Here is a 14,734-nt window from a genome sequence, read left to right as displayed (position 1 = left end):
CTTCTTCATGATCATCATCTCACTCTTCATTCTTCCATCTTTTTTTTTTCAACATCATCTTCATCTTCTTATCTTCTATCTGTCTTGGTGAGAAGAAAAAAAATAATTTGCTCCGAGCTTCTTTCTTCCTCTGCCAAAAATAATCTAGCCATTTAATTTTTTCCCTTTTTTTGAGCGAGATGAGGAGTTTAGTTGTAGCTTTTGGAGCAAACTAATGTTGTTTATTTTTTTTTACATTGCAAGATAAAAGGCCTTCAGATGTTTCTGCATCTGCTTGATCGTCTTCCTCTCCTCTTCTTCTCTCTTATTATTTTTTTTTGGTCAAAAACCTCTTCTTCCTTTCACCATTTTAGGTAGACTAAGTGCTTAGGAACTTGCCCGAAGGTGTGTGTTTTTGCTGACATGTCAATTGGTGATTTGCTGAAAAGTTGTCGTCCGCCATGCGCCGTTCACGTGACCTGCTGCTTGCAATTGGGCTGTGAATTGCGTTTGTGAGCCACCGACTGTGTTTGTCCGTTTCCTTCAACCCACTTTCGCACCTTTAAAGAGAGTAATGATAATCACTACAACAAAAATAGCCTTTCCTGACATACATACGAGGACACTTGATGGTTTGTGTCATTATAGCACTTCTATCATTACACTTGTTATCAAATCAATAATTTATACTCTTTTTTATTTTATTTTATCTGATATAAGAATAATAATGTGTCTTTAGACTACCTATCATGACATTTGAAAAAATGTGAGATGCACCAAAAAAAAATTAGAACACAAAATGGCGTCGTTTGATTTTGGCGGAAGATTGCTTTGCCAAAACACTTAGTGAAATTTCAAAACCTCATTTTGCCTGCTGAAATTTTGCTTCTCTTATCTCTCTCACAAACTCTCTCTCTCTCTCTCTCTCTCTCTCTCTCTCTCGGCAAATTATCTGTCAAAACTCTTGGCCAAAATTTTGCTTTCCCCGAAGAGTTTTTTCTATTGAATCTCTCCACAATCAAACTACCCATGTTTTCCCATTGAAGATATGTAATTACATGATAAATTTTTGCCCTAAATTGATTTTTCTTGGTTGTCTGCCTAAATCTGAAATACCAATTTTTGCCCTCCTCTCTCGGCCAATTTCCTCTCCTCTGCTCCCTATCTCTGCCGTCCCGTCGCACCATCAAAGAGGACGAGTTCAGATTCTCCAGAAATTATTTCTTAGCAAAAGAATTAGGCAATTCCGGTAAGGAATCCGGCCACAAGCTCGAAGATATCGTAGGAGGACAAGGGACTCGTCCCACCTTCTTCGAAATGGCCGCTGCCCAACAGCTCCCTTCTAGTCTTCGTGCTGCTCTCACTTACTCTCTCGGCGTAAGCTACTCAAAGTTCAAACTCCATCTGGGTTCTTCAATTTTCATCAAAATTCTTGTTTTTTTGTCTTCTTTTTTGTTTTAATTCAGTAACTGGGCTTGTTTTGTTTTGTAGGTATTGGCTTTAAGAAGACCCTTTATTCACAAAATCCTGGACTATGAGGATGAATTCTTCGCTTTGCTAATGCTTGTCTTGGAAACCCACAGCTTGAGAACAACCGATGCTTCTTTTGCCGAGTCTCTTTATGGGTTGAGAAGAAGAGCGGTTAATATTAAAGTAAAAACAAAGGATAATATTCACAGCAAGAAGAAGATTTTGCCATTGGATTCCCCTGCTGACGCAATTCATCATAATGGTTTAGAGAAACGCCAGAAAATCCTCTCTGTTGTATTTTTGGTAATTGTTTCGTTTTCTTTTGGTACTCCTTAAATTCAGTTACTTCATGTTTTGCATAATGGAGAAGAATTTTGTCTATGTGACGATTCATAATTTTTGAAATAAGTCCTTTTTTTTATCGGTTGTTCTCATTACTCTCGATTGGTCGTTTTTTAATGCTGGATATGTTTCTGTTGTCAAAGATCCTTCCTTTTTGACACTCAAGCAAGCTTCTGGCTTTTTTTATTTTTAGTAGAGTTTGTTTACTGTGTTCTGAGTTGGATAAACGTTGTGTAGGTTGTGTTGCCGTATTTTAGGTCCAAATTGCAGTATGTATACAATAGAGAAAGGGAAGCTACACTTCAAGCGAGCTTATGGGGTGAGGGTGAGGAAAGATTTGGCAACATAGACTACTTTGGTGGAAGTGGAAATTCCTCAGCTTCTGGGAGCAGTTCTGGTGAAGAAGCATCTACCACGAGAAGACGCGTCATGAAGAGAATACAGAAGATTATAGCTGCTTGCTACCCGTGGATACACGCTGGAAGTGAAGGTTAATGCTAGTCTCATTTATGTGTAGTTTGGGTGTTGAAACTTCACTGGCTTTTCCTCCTTATTCTAGATTTGCTTAAGCTTCACTTGGATTTAATGCTGTCGCCTTCTTCATGTTCTATCTGTGTGCTTATGCCAATCTATGTCTTGCTCTTTCCAAACCTTGCTACGCTAGGACTTAGGAATCTGAACTCTTAGACCTTTGTCCTCTAGAGGAGGCCTTTTGCGTACCTCAAGCTTAGCTTCAGCCTCAGCTAGTTGACGATTCAGTTTTTCGAGTGCAGGGGTAAGATGATCAGGCTCCAGGAAAATAACCCGCAGAATCTGTTCAACTGCAACTTGATCCCTTTGCTCATCAAACAGCTCTGGTACATAATCCATGTCACCTTTTACTTTCAAGCTCATGATCTTGAACTTGACCCTGCTCTTTAGACCATCCAGCTTGTCATTGGACTCTGGAGGCTCCAAAAACTTGAAAATATTTCTTAGAGATGACTTCTATTTTGAACTTAAAATAGAAGTCATGTTTTTTGGAGTATATATGCTTGCTTTTAGTGGTCAACTTTAGTGTTTTCTGATCTGTATTTTCTGATCTGTATTTAGCCTCAGCCTCAGCTTAGGGGAAAAAATTGTTCAAAATTTTTGCCTTGTCATCATGAATCCCCTAGATTAATTGCATCATCTGCCTCTTGGCCCGCTTGGGAAGGACTTGCTACTTCCCAACCATTTTTTGCACAAAACCCAACTACGGCTGGACTTGGTAGGGGGAGAGTTGAACAAAAATTGACCAGCGGTTGGAAAATTTTGGTTGTTGTCATTGGTAGTGTAAAATGTTGACCATACTTTCTGCTTCTTTCCCTCATTAGACAAACCTACTCAACAAACTTAGAAAACATTAAATTAGATGTGTTTTGCCACTAGTTTTTGGGGTTGATTTAGTTTATCCAGCAAGCTAATTGGAGCTTTTGTATGGGTACGCCAAATTGGAACAAATGGGATGTTATGTGCTTGATCTGACCCTATTTTTTTTCCCTCAAATTCAATCTGATTGAGTAGGCTGGGTATGTATCATATGGAGGGGTTGTTCATGACTTGAAATCTCCTTTGGTTATTCTTTTTCAAACTTGGGAGTTGATGTTGTGTAGTTTGAGATGTATAATTTTAGGACTAGCTCAATAGCAACTTATGCAAAGGCTAGAGAACTGACAAGCTGAAATGCAAAACCAACAAATTGAAATGCAAGACCTTCTTAAGGCTTTGAAAGTTGAATTGCAATCTAGGAAGTAGGGCAATGAGAGTATATCTGGCAATGATAAATGGTAAACTATCTTTCTCATACAAGCATTTGATTTAGCCTCGCTTTTGTCTTTGCTAAAATTTGGGGAAACTATTTTTGCAGGCTTTGTATCAAGAAACTTTAGCAATGAATGCCTCTCAAAACACTTTTACCTTAAAGAAAGGAAATGGAGACTCTGCACAGGAACAAAAGCACAGCTTCTTATGAGCACTAATGCAGAACTTCCCTCCTTTGGAGGTAAAAATTTTAGGACATTCCTTTTAGTATAGTTCAAATTTTTCGCGAAAGCAACGGATGCAATGCACATTTTGCTGTCCATGATTGCAATTTGATGTACTGAAAAGTTATTAGGTAATATATGGTTTCACCATAAATACGAAAACAACCTAGTATAGATTTTTTATTGAGTGATCTCTCTTATGTTTCCATTTTCTACATTCCCTGATTCACGAGGAAGCCAAGAAAAGATAAAACAAACTCTTGATTCATGTGGAAAACATTAACACCAAAAAGAAACTAAATTCTTGATCTACTAGGTAATTACATTAAGTATTTAAAAGGCCCTGGTCAAGGATAGGACAGCAATACATCATTAAGTTTTCCAGTCTGTGTACCGGAAGGGTTGCTTTAAGTTTTCTCTAAAGGTAAATCTTGGCTCATGATTTTTCTTGAAACTGAAAAATATGTGTTTTAATTTTGTGGGGTTTTGGTATAAGCTGATCAAAGAACGGTCTTTAGTCTTTGTGAGGAAGATTAAGGATGTTACATGGCCTTTTCTGGATTTTAAGGATGGAAGTTGAGTACTAAAATGGGTTGATTTTGTACTCTGTTTTATGAATTAAAGAGGTTGCTTCTGCTTTGTAGATGCATTTTTGGTAGTAATCATATCGGTGGTTAGTGGTTGTACAGTAAATTGAAGACTAGTAGTCAGTTTTGTTTGATTCAATTGGGCCTCCAGATGATGTTCATTAGTGCTTTACATGTGTTTGTTGTGAAAGGGTTGTGAAAATTGTAAATGTTCCAAGAACCATTTCTTGTTCTGTTCTTTCTTTTTTTAGTTTTCTTTTTTTTTTTGGGTGGGGGTGGGGAAGAGGAGGGTCAGGGGGCAGGAGATTGGGTTTATTGGACTTTGTGGTTGGTATAAGAGGATGAGTGGTGTGATTATGGTTGTTGGCAAGTATGAGGTGGTAACTAATAGATGAAATTAAAGCTTCTAGGTGGGAAACGTTATGATCTTTTCTCTAGCTAATATTTAAGAAGTAAATGCAACTAAAGCTTCATGATCCGCTACTGCTGCACATTTATGTATTGGCTTTATGGGCATTGAGTTGCTAATACTTATTCTGAAAGCTTTTAACTTTACGCATTGATCTGTCCTGTAATTGCCGATATGAAATGCATGTAACTAGTTTTGTTAGCAGTTGACTTTATGTTACTGAGTGGATACAAGGTTTAGTTTTTCATTGATAGCAGATTGATCTTAAGTGTGAGTGGGTTGCAAAATTTCCCCCTGGAAGTGATTATTTCGTGGAATACAGAAAATTTGAACAAATTTAAATCCTTAGAATGGTTCCTAACTTTGAATCAAACAAAATGACATGGCTCGTGGCCTAATCCAGAGTAGTGGAAAAGGGGTTCATGTCTTTACATCGTGGCTCTTAGGTCTCATCATGAATGGCTTCGCCTCTGGAATCATGGCAATTTAATTTGATCTTTAGCAAATACATTGTGGCTTTTCTGGAAAGCTCTTGTTAGTATGATGATCTAATGATCCCCCACAAACTGTGCATAGGTGGAACCAGCTGAAGATTGATGGGGACTTCGTGGTTATGACTGAAAGCTCTCATTTCATTGTAAAGTTTGGAAGCTACTGTTAGTTCTTTCAACTTGTTAGGGATGAGAATCTTTTAGTTTGTGCACAAGAAAGTATTTCAAGTTTGTGTACATGAGAATGTTTTAGTACTTGTTTGGGATTTTAATACTTGCTACGTTTGTACTTGTTACCGACTTTTAATTTAATGAATTATATTTGAGTATCGACTTCTTCTTTTAAATTGCTATATGCATTCTGCTCTTTGGGATAATTTTACAAGTCCCTTGGGATTCTGGTTGATGGAATGTACAGCAGGGAGGACTAATTGCAGGTTGCTTCCATATAAAAAAAAAACAGGGAAAAAACTCCTGGCAATTAAAAGTGTCAGCATAGCTTAGCTTCGAAAAACACTAATGACAAATGGGCGTGTCGTCCAAAGCAGTGTAAATTCACATGGCTACGTGTCCTTAAAGCCATATATTAAGACAACTCAAGATGCCTTCATAAATTGGATATCCTACTGATCTGCTACTGATGTTCTAATGCTATACTGACACTTTCGATTATCACAAAAAAAGTTTTTGTTGGCAGAGGGAATGCTATAGCAGCATGGTATTCCTGACACATTTGAATGCTGCTAAAGATTTGAGGCTATCCCCACATTGGAAGGGACAACACTCGCCCTAGGTGTGAGGATAGATAAAGTGTCAGGTTAGATTATCTATACTGACACCTTTAAATGCCGTTAAAGGCCATTTTTGTTGTAGTGAATAGTAATTGTCCTTTTCCTTCAACCCACTTTCGCACCTTTATTTTCTTTTTCCGTTCTTTGCTTCCTAAAGAAACCCATGTGGGTTTGGTAAGAATTGACTACTCTATGCTTCAGAATTCTGAACCGTCCTTTCCTCTCCTCTCAGTCCATGGTCCCTCACTCTTCAGCATCACCGAGACGCCCCTGATCTTTTCCTTCTTCATGATCATCATCTCACTCTTCATTCTTCCATCTTTTTTTTTCAACATCATCTTCATCTTCTTATCTTCTATCTGTCTTGGTGAGAAGAAAAAAATAATTTGCTCCGAGCTTCTTTCTTCCTCTGCCAAAAATAATCTAGCCATTTAATTTTTTCCCTTTTTTTGAGCGAGATGAGGAGTTTAGTTGTAGCTTTTTGAGCAAACTAATGTTGTTTATTTTTTTTTACATTGCAAGATAAAAGGCCTTCATATGTTTCTGCATCTGCTTGATCGTCTTCCTCTCCTCTTCTTCTCTCTTATTATTATTTTTTTGGTCAAAAACCTCTTCTTCCTTTCACCATTTTTCTATCTATGCATGTGATAAGCAAGTGATAGAGACAAATCTGAAATCCTTTTAGCTATTGAATCTGAACATTTTGAGATTTTTCTTTCATTAAATTTTCTGTTCATGTTGTTTTCTCCTTTTACTTATCTGATCTGAACTTGACCTTTTTTTTTTTGTGATTGCAGGTGGGAAAAGTTTGTAGATTTCATGTTTTTATTTTGGTAAATTAAGTTTTGGTTGTAATTTTCCAGGTTTTCGGTATTTGAATCCTTAACAAGAAAATATTTGGTTTTTTTTTTCAGGTTTTCGGTATTTGAATCCTTAACAAGAAAATATTTGGTGCCTTCTTAGTTTTTGGGGTTTCTTTGACAAACAGCCAATAGCACTGTAAGTGATGATAGAGCCCTACTAATTTAGATACTTGTTTTCAATACCTCTTCAGATCTTGCCTTTCCCTTTTCTTTTACGAGAACATCATTTATTTATTTTAGTTTACAAAAATTCCAATTTTTTTAAATAAAATTCCTGTTGATTTGGTTCTGAGAAGCTAAGATTGACTTCTAATCGTCTAATGGGGATAACATTTTGCGAATAGTCTAAATTATAGTAGATTTACTGGTCCCTAAAATGGTTTCTATCTTTGTAGCCAATAAAAAAATTGATATGAAATAACAAGAAGCTGAGAAGTTAATTTTTTGCAGCTGAAATAACAAGAAGATGTTAGGATTCGTTTGCATTCAGATCCCATTTTCTTAAATTATCTTTTTTTCCGTACTTTTTGTTATGTTATTAACATACATCACTTCATTAAAGGCGTGAACAAATCAAGATTCAATCATTCTAAAACCAGTTCATGGAATAGTAAAATTTTCAAGTTAGCAATGCTATATTTTTCCTTTTTTTCGGCTTTTGGATTGAAGGGTGGTCACTATTGGATAGGGTTGTTCTTTAATTTTAGCCTTAAGTCCTTCATTATTTGCATGCTGCTAATACATTATTTTTGAATGGTGGATACCTTTTGAATTGTCTCATATATGTACGGTATTTATTTTTGAAACAGCTTTGAGATTTTTTCCCCTTTTTTCTTTGTACAGACTATGATCATGTTGCGAAAAACACTTCAAATTTTTGGTGCTATTGTATTATACAAAGAACTCAATGAGTTTTACCAAATCATAGACTTATTGGGTTGTGAAAGACATTACCACTAGAGGTCATGGCTTTCTTTTTTCTTTTCATTTTACAGAATATCATTTTTTCCATAACTTTTTTAAAGCTTGTTGCTCTGTGAATGTTTTCCTTATGAATGGAAAGTACCAATTTGAGACAGTCTTCTCAGAATTTTTTGGAAGATCTTGAACCTCTGAACTCTAGGCAACCAAAATAAGATAGATAAAGCATAGCTCTTCATCAGTGAAATTTCCTATCATTTTATGTCTATGCTACCATTTTCTCTTACACTTTTCATGATTAATTTTCATATAAGTACGAATGTATAGCAGTTAATACTAATATTTTTATGGCCAGTAATAATTCTCTGATGCATTTCTTTAACCTAGAATTCCAAAGTTTAGATGGGTTCTATAGGACAAACATAACTAAGATTTGAGAAAGTCAATTTCATGTCAGTAATTCTAAAGACTTATTTAGAGGTGCAAAGGGAGTTGAATAGTCACTTTTTTGTTTTAAGATTTTGACAATTTGCAGGGCCATTCAAATTTTAAGTTTTTTTGTAATCTGAACTAATGTTGTCAAGAATTTCTCAGTTTGACATTTCTTGAATGGTGTATATTGGTTTATCCTTTCATTTTTTTTTTTTGTATAAATGTGTCTATTCATGAGCAATTTGCTCTTAATTTTCCTTTTGATCTTCCTTTTGTTTCTTGCTAGGTTATTACAGGGATGGATGGTAATTTTTTTGGAAAAGGGTGTAACTTTCTGGCTGGAGTATTACAGCAAATGAAAGCTATAAATAGACTAATTTATGTTATTTCCAATTGGGCTATGATGATATAATTTTGGTTTCTTTAGATGTATTTCAGGTTTTAAATTGATTGCCATATCTTGGTGAGGCAACCCTGATGTCATTTGGCTTTCATTCTCCCCTTGAAATGCAATTGGGTCTGCAGCCATGGCGGTACTCTCATCTCTGCCTGACTTTTGCCAATAGACCTGAGCCTTACTTTAAATTATCATAATAACTGCTTAATTTAATTAAAGATTTGATCACTGATTCCTTTTTTTTCCATTTGTATAATAATCTTCGGATCATGTCAATTTCTAATGTTTTTATTGGTTGTTTTCACCTTTGAAAAAATCTCTAGAGAGCTATGCCAGAAATTCTCAGGTGTGCTACCTTGGTTTGCAATTATAGCTCGTTCATTATATGATGTTTTACTTATGACAAAATTTTAGCTTTTTCCTTTTGCTTTATACTATTTTCATCATGCTAGAGAAATTGTTTGATGCTTTGGTACAATTTATATAGTGACCCAAATGGGCTTTTGTCAATGTGCTTTAAATTTTTTAGAAATTTTATGCTCAAGTGCAGAAACTATATGAAGTTAGAATGAAATATCTAACTAAATATCTTAAGTATTTGAGAGGTCTTGCAAGCCTGTACGTCTTAATAGAGAAGTAAATATGATATTTGATGGTTGCTTTTTATAAAAAATAGTGAATACTTTTTTACTTAAGTACACAAAGACTGGTTAGTTTGGAAAATCTATTCGGGGCCTTTCTTTTTTCCTACTTCACAACCCAAAAACAAGAAAGAAAAACACCCTGTGTTGCTCACATAGTGTTATTTGGGTAGAAATTCTTTCTCCTCATTTTTTTTCTCTTTACGGCAATAGGAAGATAACATGTTCATAATGATGGGTTTTGGTAATGTTAAATTGCATGTTTTATAGCTGTTTAGTCATGACAAGGGATTAACTGAGACCTTTTTAGGTATCTGCATTTGGTTTCTTCCTTTTTTGGTCGGTTGGGTTCTGAAGAAATAGATAAATGAAGCATTTTGTTTTTTATTTTTTGTAAACTTTATTTATTGGAGAAATAGGGATGGGCATTGCTGCAGTTATGCTACTTTCAAAGGACTGCATTCGATGGTCTATTGTGAGGATAGAGCCTTGTAAATCTTGAGCAATAATATCCGGCACTGATATTAACGAGATTTGAGCATCTACCAGTAATGGAAGAAGCAAAATTGACCTGCAAGCACATAAAATACAAGGAATACGTACAACCGCGGATGTAGATGAAATATTAGAATGAACTGGTTTAGACTGATTGGATCAAAAGCACACCCTCTCTAATCACCCTCCAAAGGTTTATGAATGGCTTTAAATTGTGAACCGCTGACTAGGAAATGAATCGCATTGCTACACAGTTATAGTTCTCTTTTTTTCTTTTTAGTTAGTAGTTCAAAATCTCTTATATTTCTGCATCCATACAGGAAATAGTTTTTGTTTCATTCATTTAAACCTATATTTACTCGACTAATTTGTTTGGTTTAATTCTTTTATAGCTTGATTGAGCTGCACGACTATGAAGCTTAAACGATTAGTGATGGCAATTTTCTAGAAGCACTGAAATTAATGAACTTTACTCGAGATGGGTTCAAAGTGAACTACATGAGGTAACATGCTCGAATTAAAAATTATCAACAGTTTGTTTTGTTATATGCCTAATTAACAATTTATGGACTTGACTATTTACATCTGGGATAAATAATATTGTCAAAATTCACAGTGAAAGCACGCTTTTCTTTGTGTTTCACATTTTTTGCTAAATAGATAAAAGTGAAAGAATTTTTGTTATGCAGTTCACCTTTCTCTGTTTCTCTGATTTGAATGATGAAATGATAATATGCACGTATTTTCAACTTTTAGCTTCCACTATTTGAAATTTTCTGCACTTTTCCTTTTGGTTTAGCTTGATGTTCTATTTTTCATTCATGTTGTGTTGGTAAAAAGGTGGCATGAATGATAGGTATCTCCATGATTTATAGGCCAAAATGTATAAGCTATTTTTTGCCTTTCTATTCTTTATTTATTTATCTACCATTCATGTTTTGAGGAAAAATTGGCTGGCAAGACGTATTATTCAAATATATGATGGTTGCTCAAAATGGATATGCTGTTTATTTGCTTTCGATTCTTTATTTATTCGTCGAGGATTAATGTTTGAGAAAAAGTTTGAGTGGCAAGAGGTCCTTGTTCAAATATAATGATAGCTCAAACTTAGGAGTATGGAATGTGCTCTTGATGGCTTTATTTTTTTCGTTGGTACTTTAGTAGTTTCTTGAAATTTTGCAATGAAGCATGGCAAAAACTGCTGGCGCATTATCAGTGGTTTAACTAGATTGTCATTCTAGTCGTGGTTGTTAAATTCAAATATGATTCTTTTTTGATAGGATTTGAATGATGTTTAGATGGTGGAAACTTGGAAGCTAATGAAGTTTTGTCATGAATGCTGGATACTTTCCCTTCTCTCTACTATCTTTAGCAAATAGTCATTATTTACTTCCAGAATCACTTACTATAGTATAGATATCAAATTTTGTGATAGTTCTTTTTAATTTTTCAGCACTATTGCATAGTTCCAACAGAATTGGCTGACTGCTCGAGACGCTGATCAAGTAAAGACTAGAGGCATTTTTCTAGATATAGCTGCAAGAGAGCACTTTTCGATGAATGTATCTTAAATTGTGACTTATTTCTTTTTCACAATTAATGGCATGCATAGTGCATTGGGAGAGCCTACCTCAATTATATGTGTTATTATACTCTTCAACTTTATTATTATTATTATTTTTTAACTCTTATCTGTTTTGGTTTACACCTAAATTAATCACAACTGAAATGTCGACAAAATGCTTCAATTATCAACCACACACAGAAAATTATATAAAAATGATTTTTAATTGGAAAATGCAGCCATTGAGGGCTCTGGGTATATTAACCTTGCAACCTCAGTTCTGGGTACACTAACCTTGCAAACTCACACCGCGCGTAGTGCGCGGTGATCCCCTCCTAGTCTTCTACTAAACGTGAAAAACGTTGCAGCAAGATGTTTGAAAGAAGTAAGTATGGAAAGTCGAAAAAGACAAACAAAGTTTTGTGGCTATGGAAACTCTGAATTATTTTAGTTAACAAAAATGGCACGTACGAGGAAAGTGTCACAATGTTCGTGGCCGACATTGAACGCTTCCATGAAAAATGTGGCGTACTTTATGGGAAGTGCCATCATGTTGGGGCAATTTTGGGATGTGCCGGCACCGCCATTGAAAGTTTCTTTCCTTACAGAGAAATTAGCCTGGGATCATCTTTGAAATTTGAATCACAGGATGACGGAACTTCCTTGCCATAAAGATCTATATTGGCACTAGTTTTGTGGTTTCTTCAATTTTCATCTAGGGATTTGTGATTGTGAGACATCTTTCGAACTGCATCCTTTGTTATATTTTGTAACTCAGATAAAAAAATATATATTATTCACACTCTATTTTTTATTATTTGCACTCCCACCATTTATTTTATCATATAATTTAATAAATAAAAATTATATAATTAAAATGATAGCGAAAGTGTGATTAATAAAAATAGGAGTGCAACAGCATTTTTCGATAAAAATAATACTTTTTAAATCATTAAATCAAAGAACACAAACTTTTAGTATTGATCGATCTGGGGTTTGCATGAATAGGATTAATGTCATTTGACCTCTCTCAAGTAAACTTTGATTTGGTCTCAAACTTGCAAAATCTTCTGAAGGTAGTTCCTTACCATCTTTGACTGTTCAATAACGTGATATACGCATTGTCTTTTGAAGGGTCAAACAAACTATAGATCTTTCTATATTTTAAGCTATCATCAAAGTTGAATATTAAGTTTTTATCATTCATATAACATCAACTAATTAATAAAATTCTTTAGTTTCCACAAGTCTTTGCCAAAATTTCCACGTCAACTGGCGTGTCAAATATGGAGATAATCTTTTTTCCCTCGTCACAAAGTACTTGTTAGCGGCAGAACTTTTGGGAAGAAAATGCATGTGTAAGCTAAGGGTATTTGTTATCAAATGACAAGTTGCACAACAAATGAATGTCCAGTAATCGAAACCACAAGTTGTATGTACATATGAACAAACTGTAAGTACTAAATCACAAGATGTGCAAACATAAAAACCAATTAACTGGACGTAGGAATAAAATGGATGGTACAAGTTAATGCATTATTAATTTTTTTAGATTTCTTTTAATTTAAACTTACCACAATTAAGGAATCCTAATCAAAGGAAAAAAAAAAAGAGGAAAGACAACCTTTTTCCTCCTTGCATTAATTTTGGAAAACAGAGATGTTAAAGTCTTACATACCTCTCTTGAGGTTTAGTCTTGTTTAGGTATCAAAAAATTACACTTGCTCTCTTAGCAAGGCAATTGCTATGATAACCTTGAAAAGAATACTTATGCCCAAATTTGCAAAAATCAAAAAGCAAAACAAAAACAGAAGATCGTGAACATAATAATTAAGCTTGATGATGATTGAAATAATTTTTTTAAAACCACATGAGGGTATTGCAAATTAGAGTACAATTTGATGATGTCATCATTAATTTTGGGTTTGTTTTGTTTAAAAATGCAAATTTCAATATCCGAGGAATTTTTATCAAACTATGCTAAATCTTGGAGGAGATGTAAGGAATTATCCTGTAAATGCAAGTGCAGATGCTATTGCAAATTTCCATCAAAATTCAATGTTTTATGAAGCTATGCTAAATCTTTTTGAACGACTTGGTGACTTCTGTTGGCAAGACTATATCTATTGTGCTAATACATATGCTATAGGGTAAATTACATATAACTCTCTGGTGGTTTTGTCTATTGCCACATGATTTCCTAATATTTCAAAATGTTCACTTCATCCCCAATGATTTTGATAGGGTGTTAATTGTTAGCAATTTTATTGTTAATTTTCCTTTTTATCCTTGCCAAATATTGTTTTAATTATTAATATTTACTTATATTTGGTATTGGACCCAATTTCAGGGATTGAAGCAGAAAACTACAAAAAAGGAGGGACTTTTGGAGATAATTGAGACTTCAAATAAGCCACAGACTTGGCCCACATGGTGATATACACGGACTGCATTTCTTCTGCTAATTGGGAGTGTCTTGAGTACTTAAGAGTCCTAAGAGCAATGAAAGACGAAAAAGAGGAGGAGACATCAAGAGGCCTTGCCTTTTGTACTTTGATTTGGAATCTGCGGCGGGGACCACAGAAAAGCATTAGTCATTGGACTTTGGAAGGAAAGAAACGTAGGAAGCTTTGAGAGTTGTTTTTGTTCCTTATTTGTGGGGACCACTGGATGGATAGCTTGGGTCATCTTCCTTTTGGCTATAAAAAGACAATTGTAAGAAAGGCTACAGAGACAGTTTTTAGCATAGTTTTAGTTTTCTTTTCTTAGCTCTTTCGCATGGTTGTTCTCCATTAATGGAGGACTAACCTCTTAATTCTAGTCAAGGGGACAACTGAAGACTTGGTTCAACAATTACTGTGAGATCTAATTTATTTTAATTGCTTCCTTAATTTATTGGTATTTATATGTTTCCTGCTTTTAATTGCTATAGCTCGTGTGAGTGATTGAATAGATGCGCAATATTTAATTATTCACATAGGCTATTTTGCTAAATAGGGATAATTGAATCCGTAATTGTTCGTTATCTCTATCTTAGTAGCAACTGTCGTAATTGGGTTTATGTCAGGGGAGCATACGATCTAGTTTAAACAAACCCTCGTAGCGTGTTTGTTAGTTAGGATCGGGCCTTTCTAATTATTAATGCAATCTAGAAATTAAATCCTACGGTCGTACCTAGGGTTGTTTTTGGGTTAGAGAAATAGCTAACGGTCGTACCTTAGCTATCGAGAAATTAAGGAAGGGTTGGTTGTTTATCGCGTGCATGACAACTATAACTAATCTATTAATAAATGTGGAATTATCTGTGAATCAATGATCAGTGCCTGAACCATTTCTGATGTGTACC

At 34.8% G+C, this 14,734-nt stretch overlaps 1 protein-coding gene and 1 long non-coding RNA gene across 4 annotated transcripts; both read left to right on the top strand.

Annotated features, from left to right (window-relative positions):
* Positions 1 to 1,080: 1,080 nt before the first annotated feature.
* Positions 1,081 to 2,432, top strand: LOC113782129 (peroxisome biogenesis protein 12-like; the record flags this gene model as incomplete). The annotated part of the gene is made up of 3 exons (XM_027328040.1): positions 1,081 to 1,356; positions 1,471 to 1,752; positions 2,029 to 2,432. Coding segments are annotated over 3 exons (816 nt in total), but the record flags the coding sequence as incomplete, so codon positions are not given.
* A 3,805-nt stretch (positions 2,433 to 6,237) lies between these two features.
* On the top strand, positions 6,238 to 11,364 carry LOC113783660. 3 transcript variants are annotated; one of them, XR_003469944.1, is made up of 6 exons: positions 6,238 to 6,908; positions 6,990 to 7,074; positions 8,730 to 8,824; positions 9,012 to 9,034; positions 10,217 to 10,327; positions 11,278 to 11,364. It is a non-coding gene; the product is annotated as an uncharacterized LOC113783660 (long non-coding RNA). The 3 variants fall into 3 exon arrangements; XR_003469942.1 differs by having other exon boundaries at positions 8,578 to 8,824; XR_003469943.1 differs by lacking the exon at positions 9,012 to 9,034 and having other exon boundaries at positions 8,578 to 8,824.
* The last annotated feature ends 3,370 nt before the right edge of the window (positions 11,365 to 14,734 follow it).

The sequence above is a fragment of the Coffea eugenioides genome, chromosome 9 (assembly GCF_003713205.1).
Source record: "Coffea eugenioides isolate CCC68of chromosome 9, Ceug_1.0, whole genome shotgun sequence".
NCBI classification, from domain to species: Eukaryota; Viridiplantae; Streptophyta; class Magnoliopsida; order Gentianales; family Rubiaceae; genus Coffea; species Coffea eugenioides.
The sequence above is the reverse complement of the archived record's forward strand: the minus strand, read 5'-3'. Positions and strand labels throughout refer to the sequence as shown.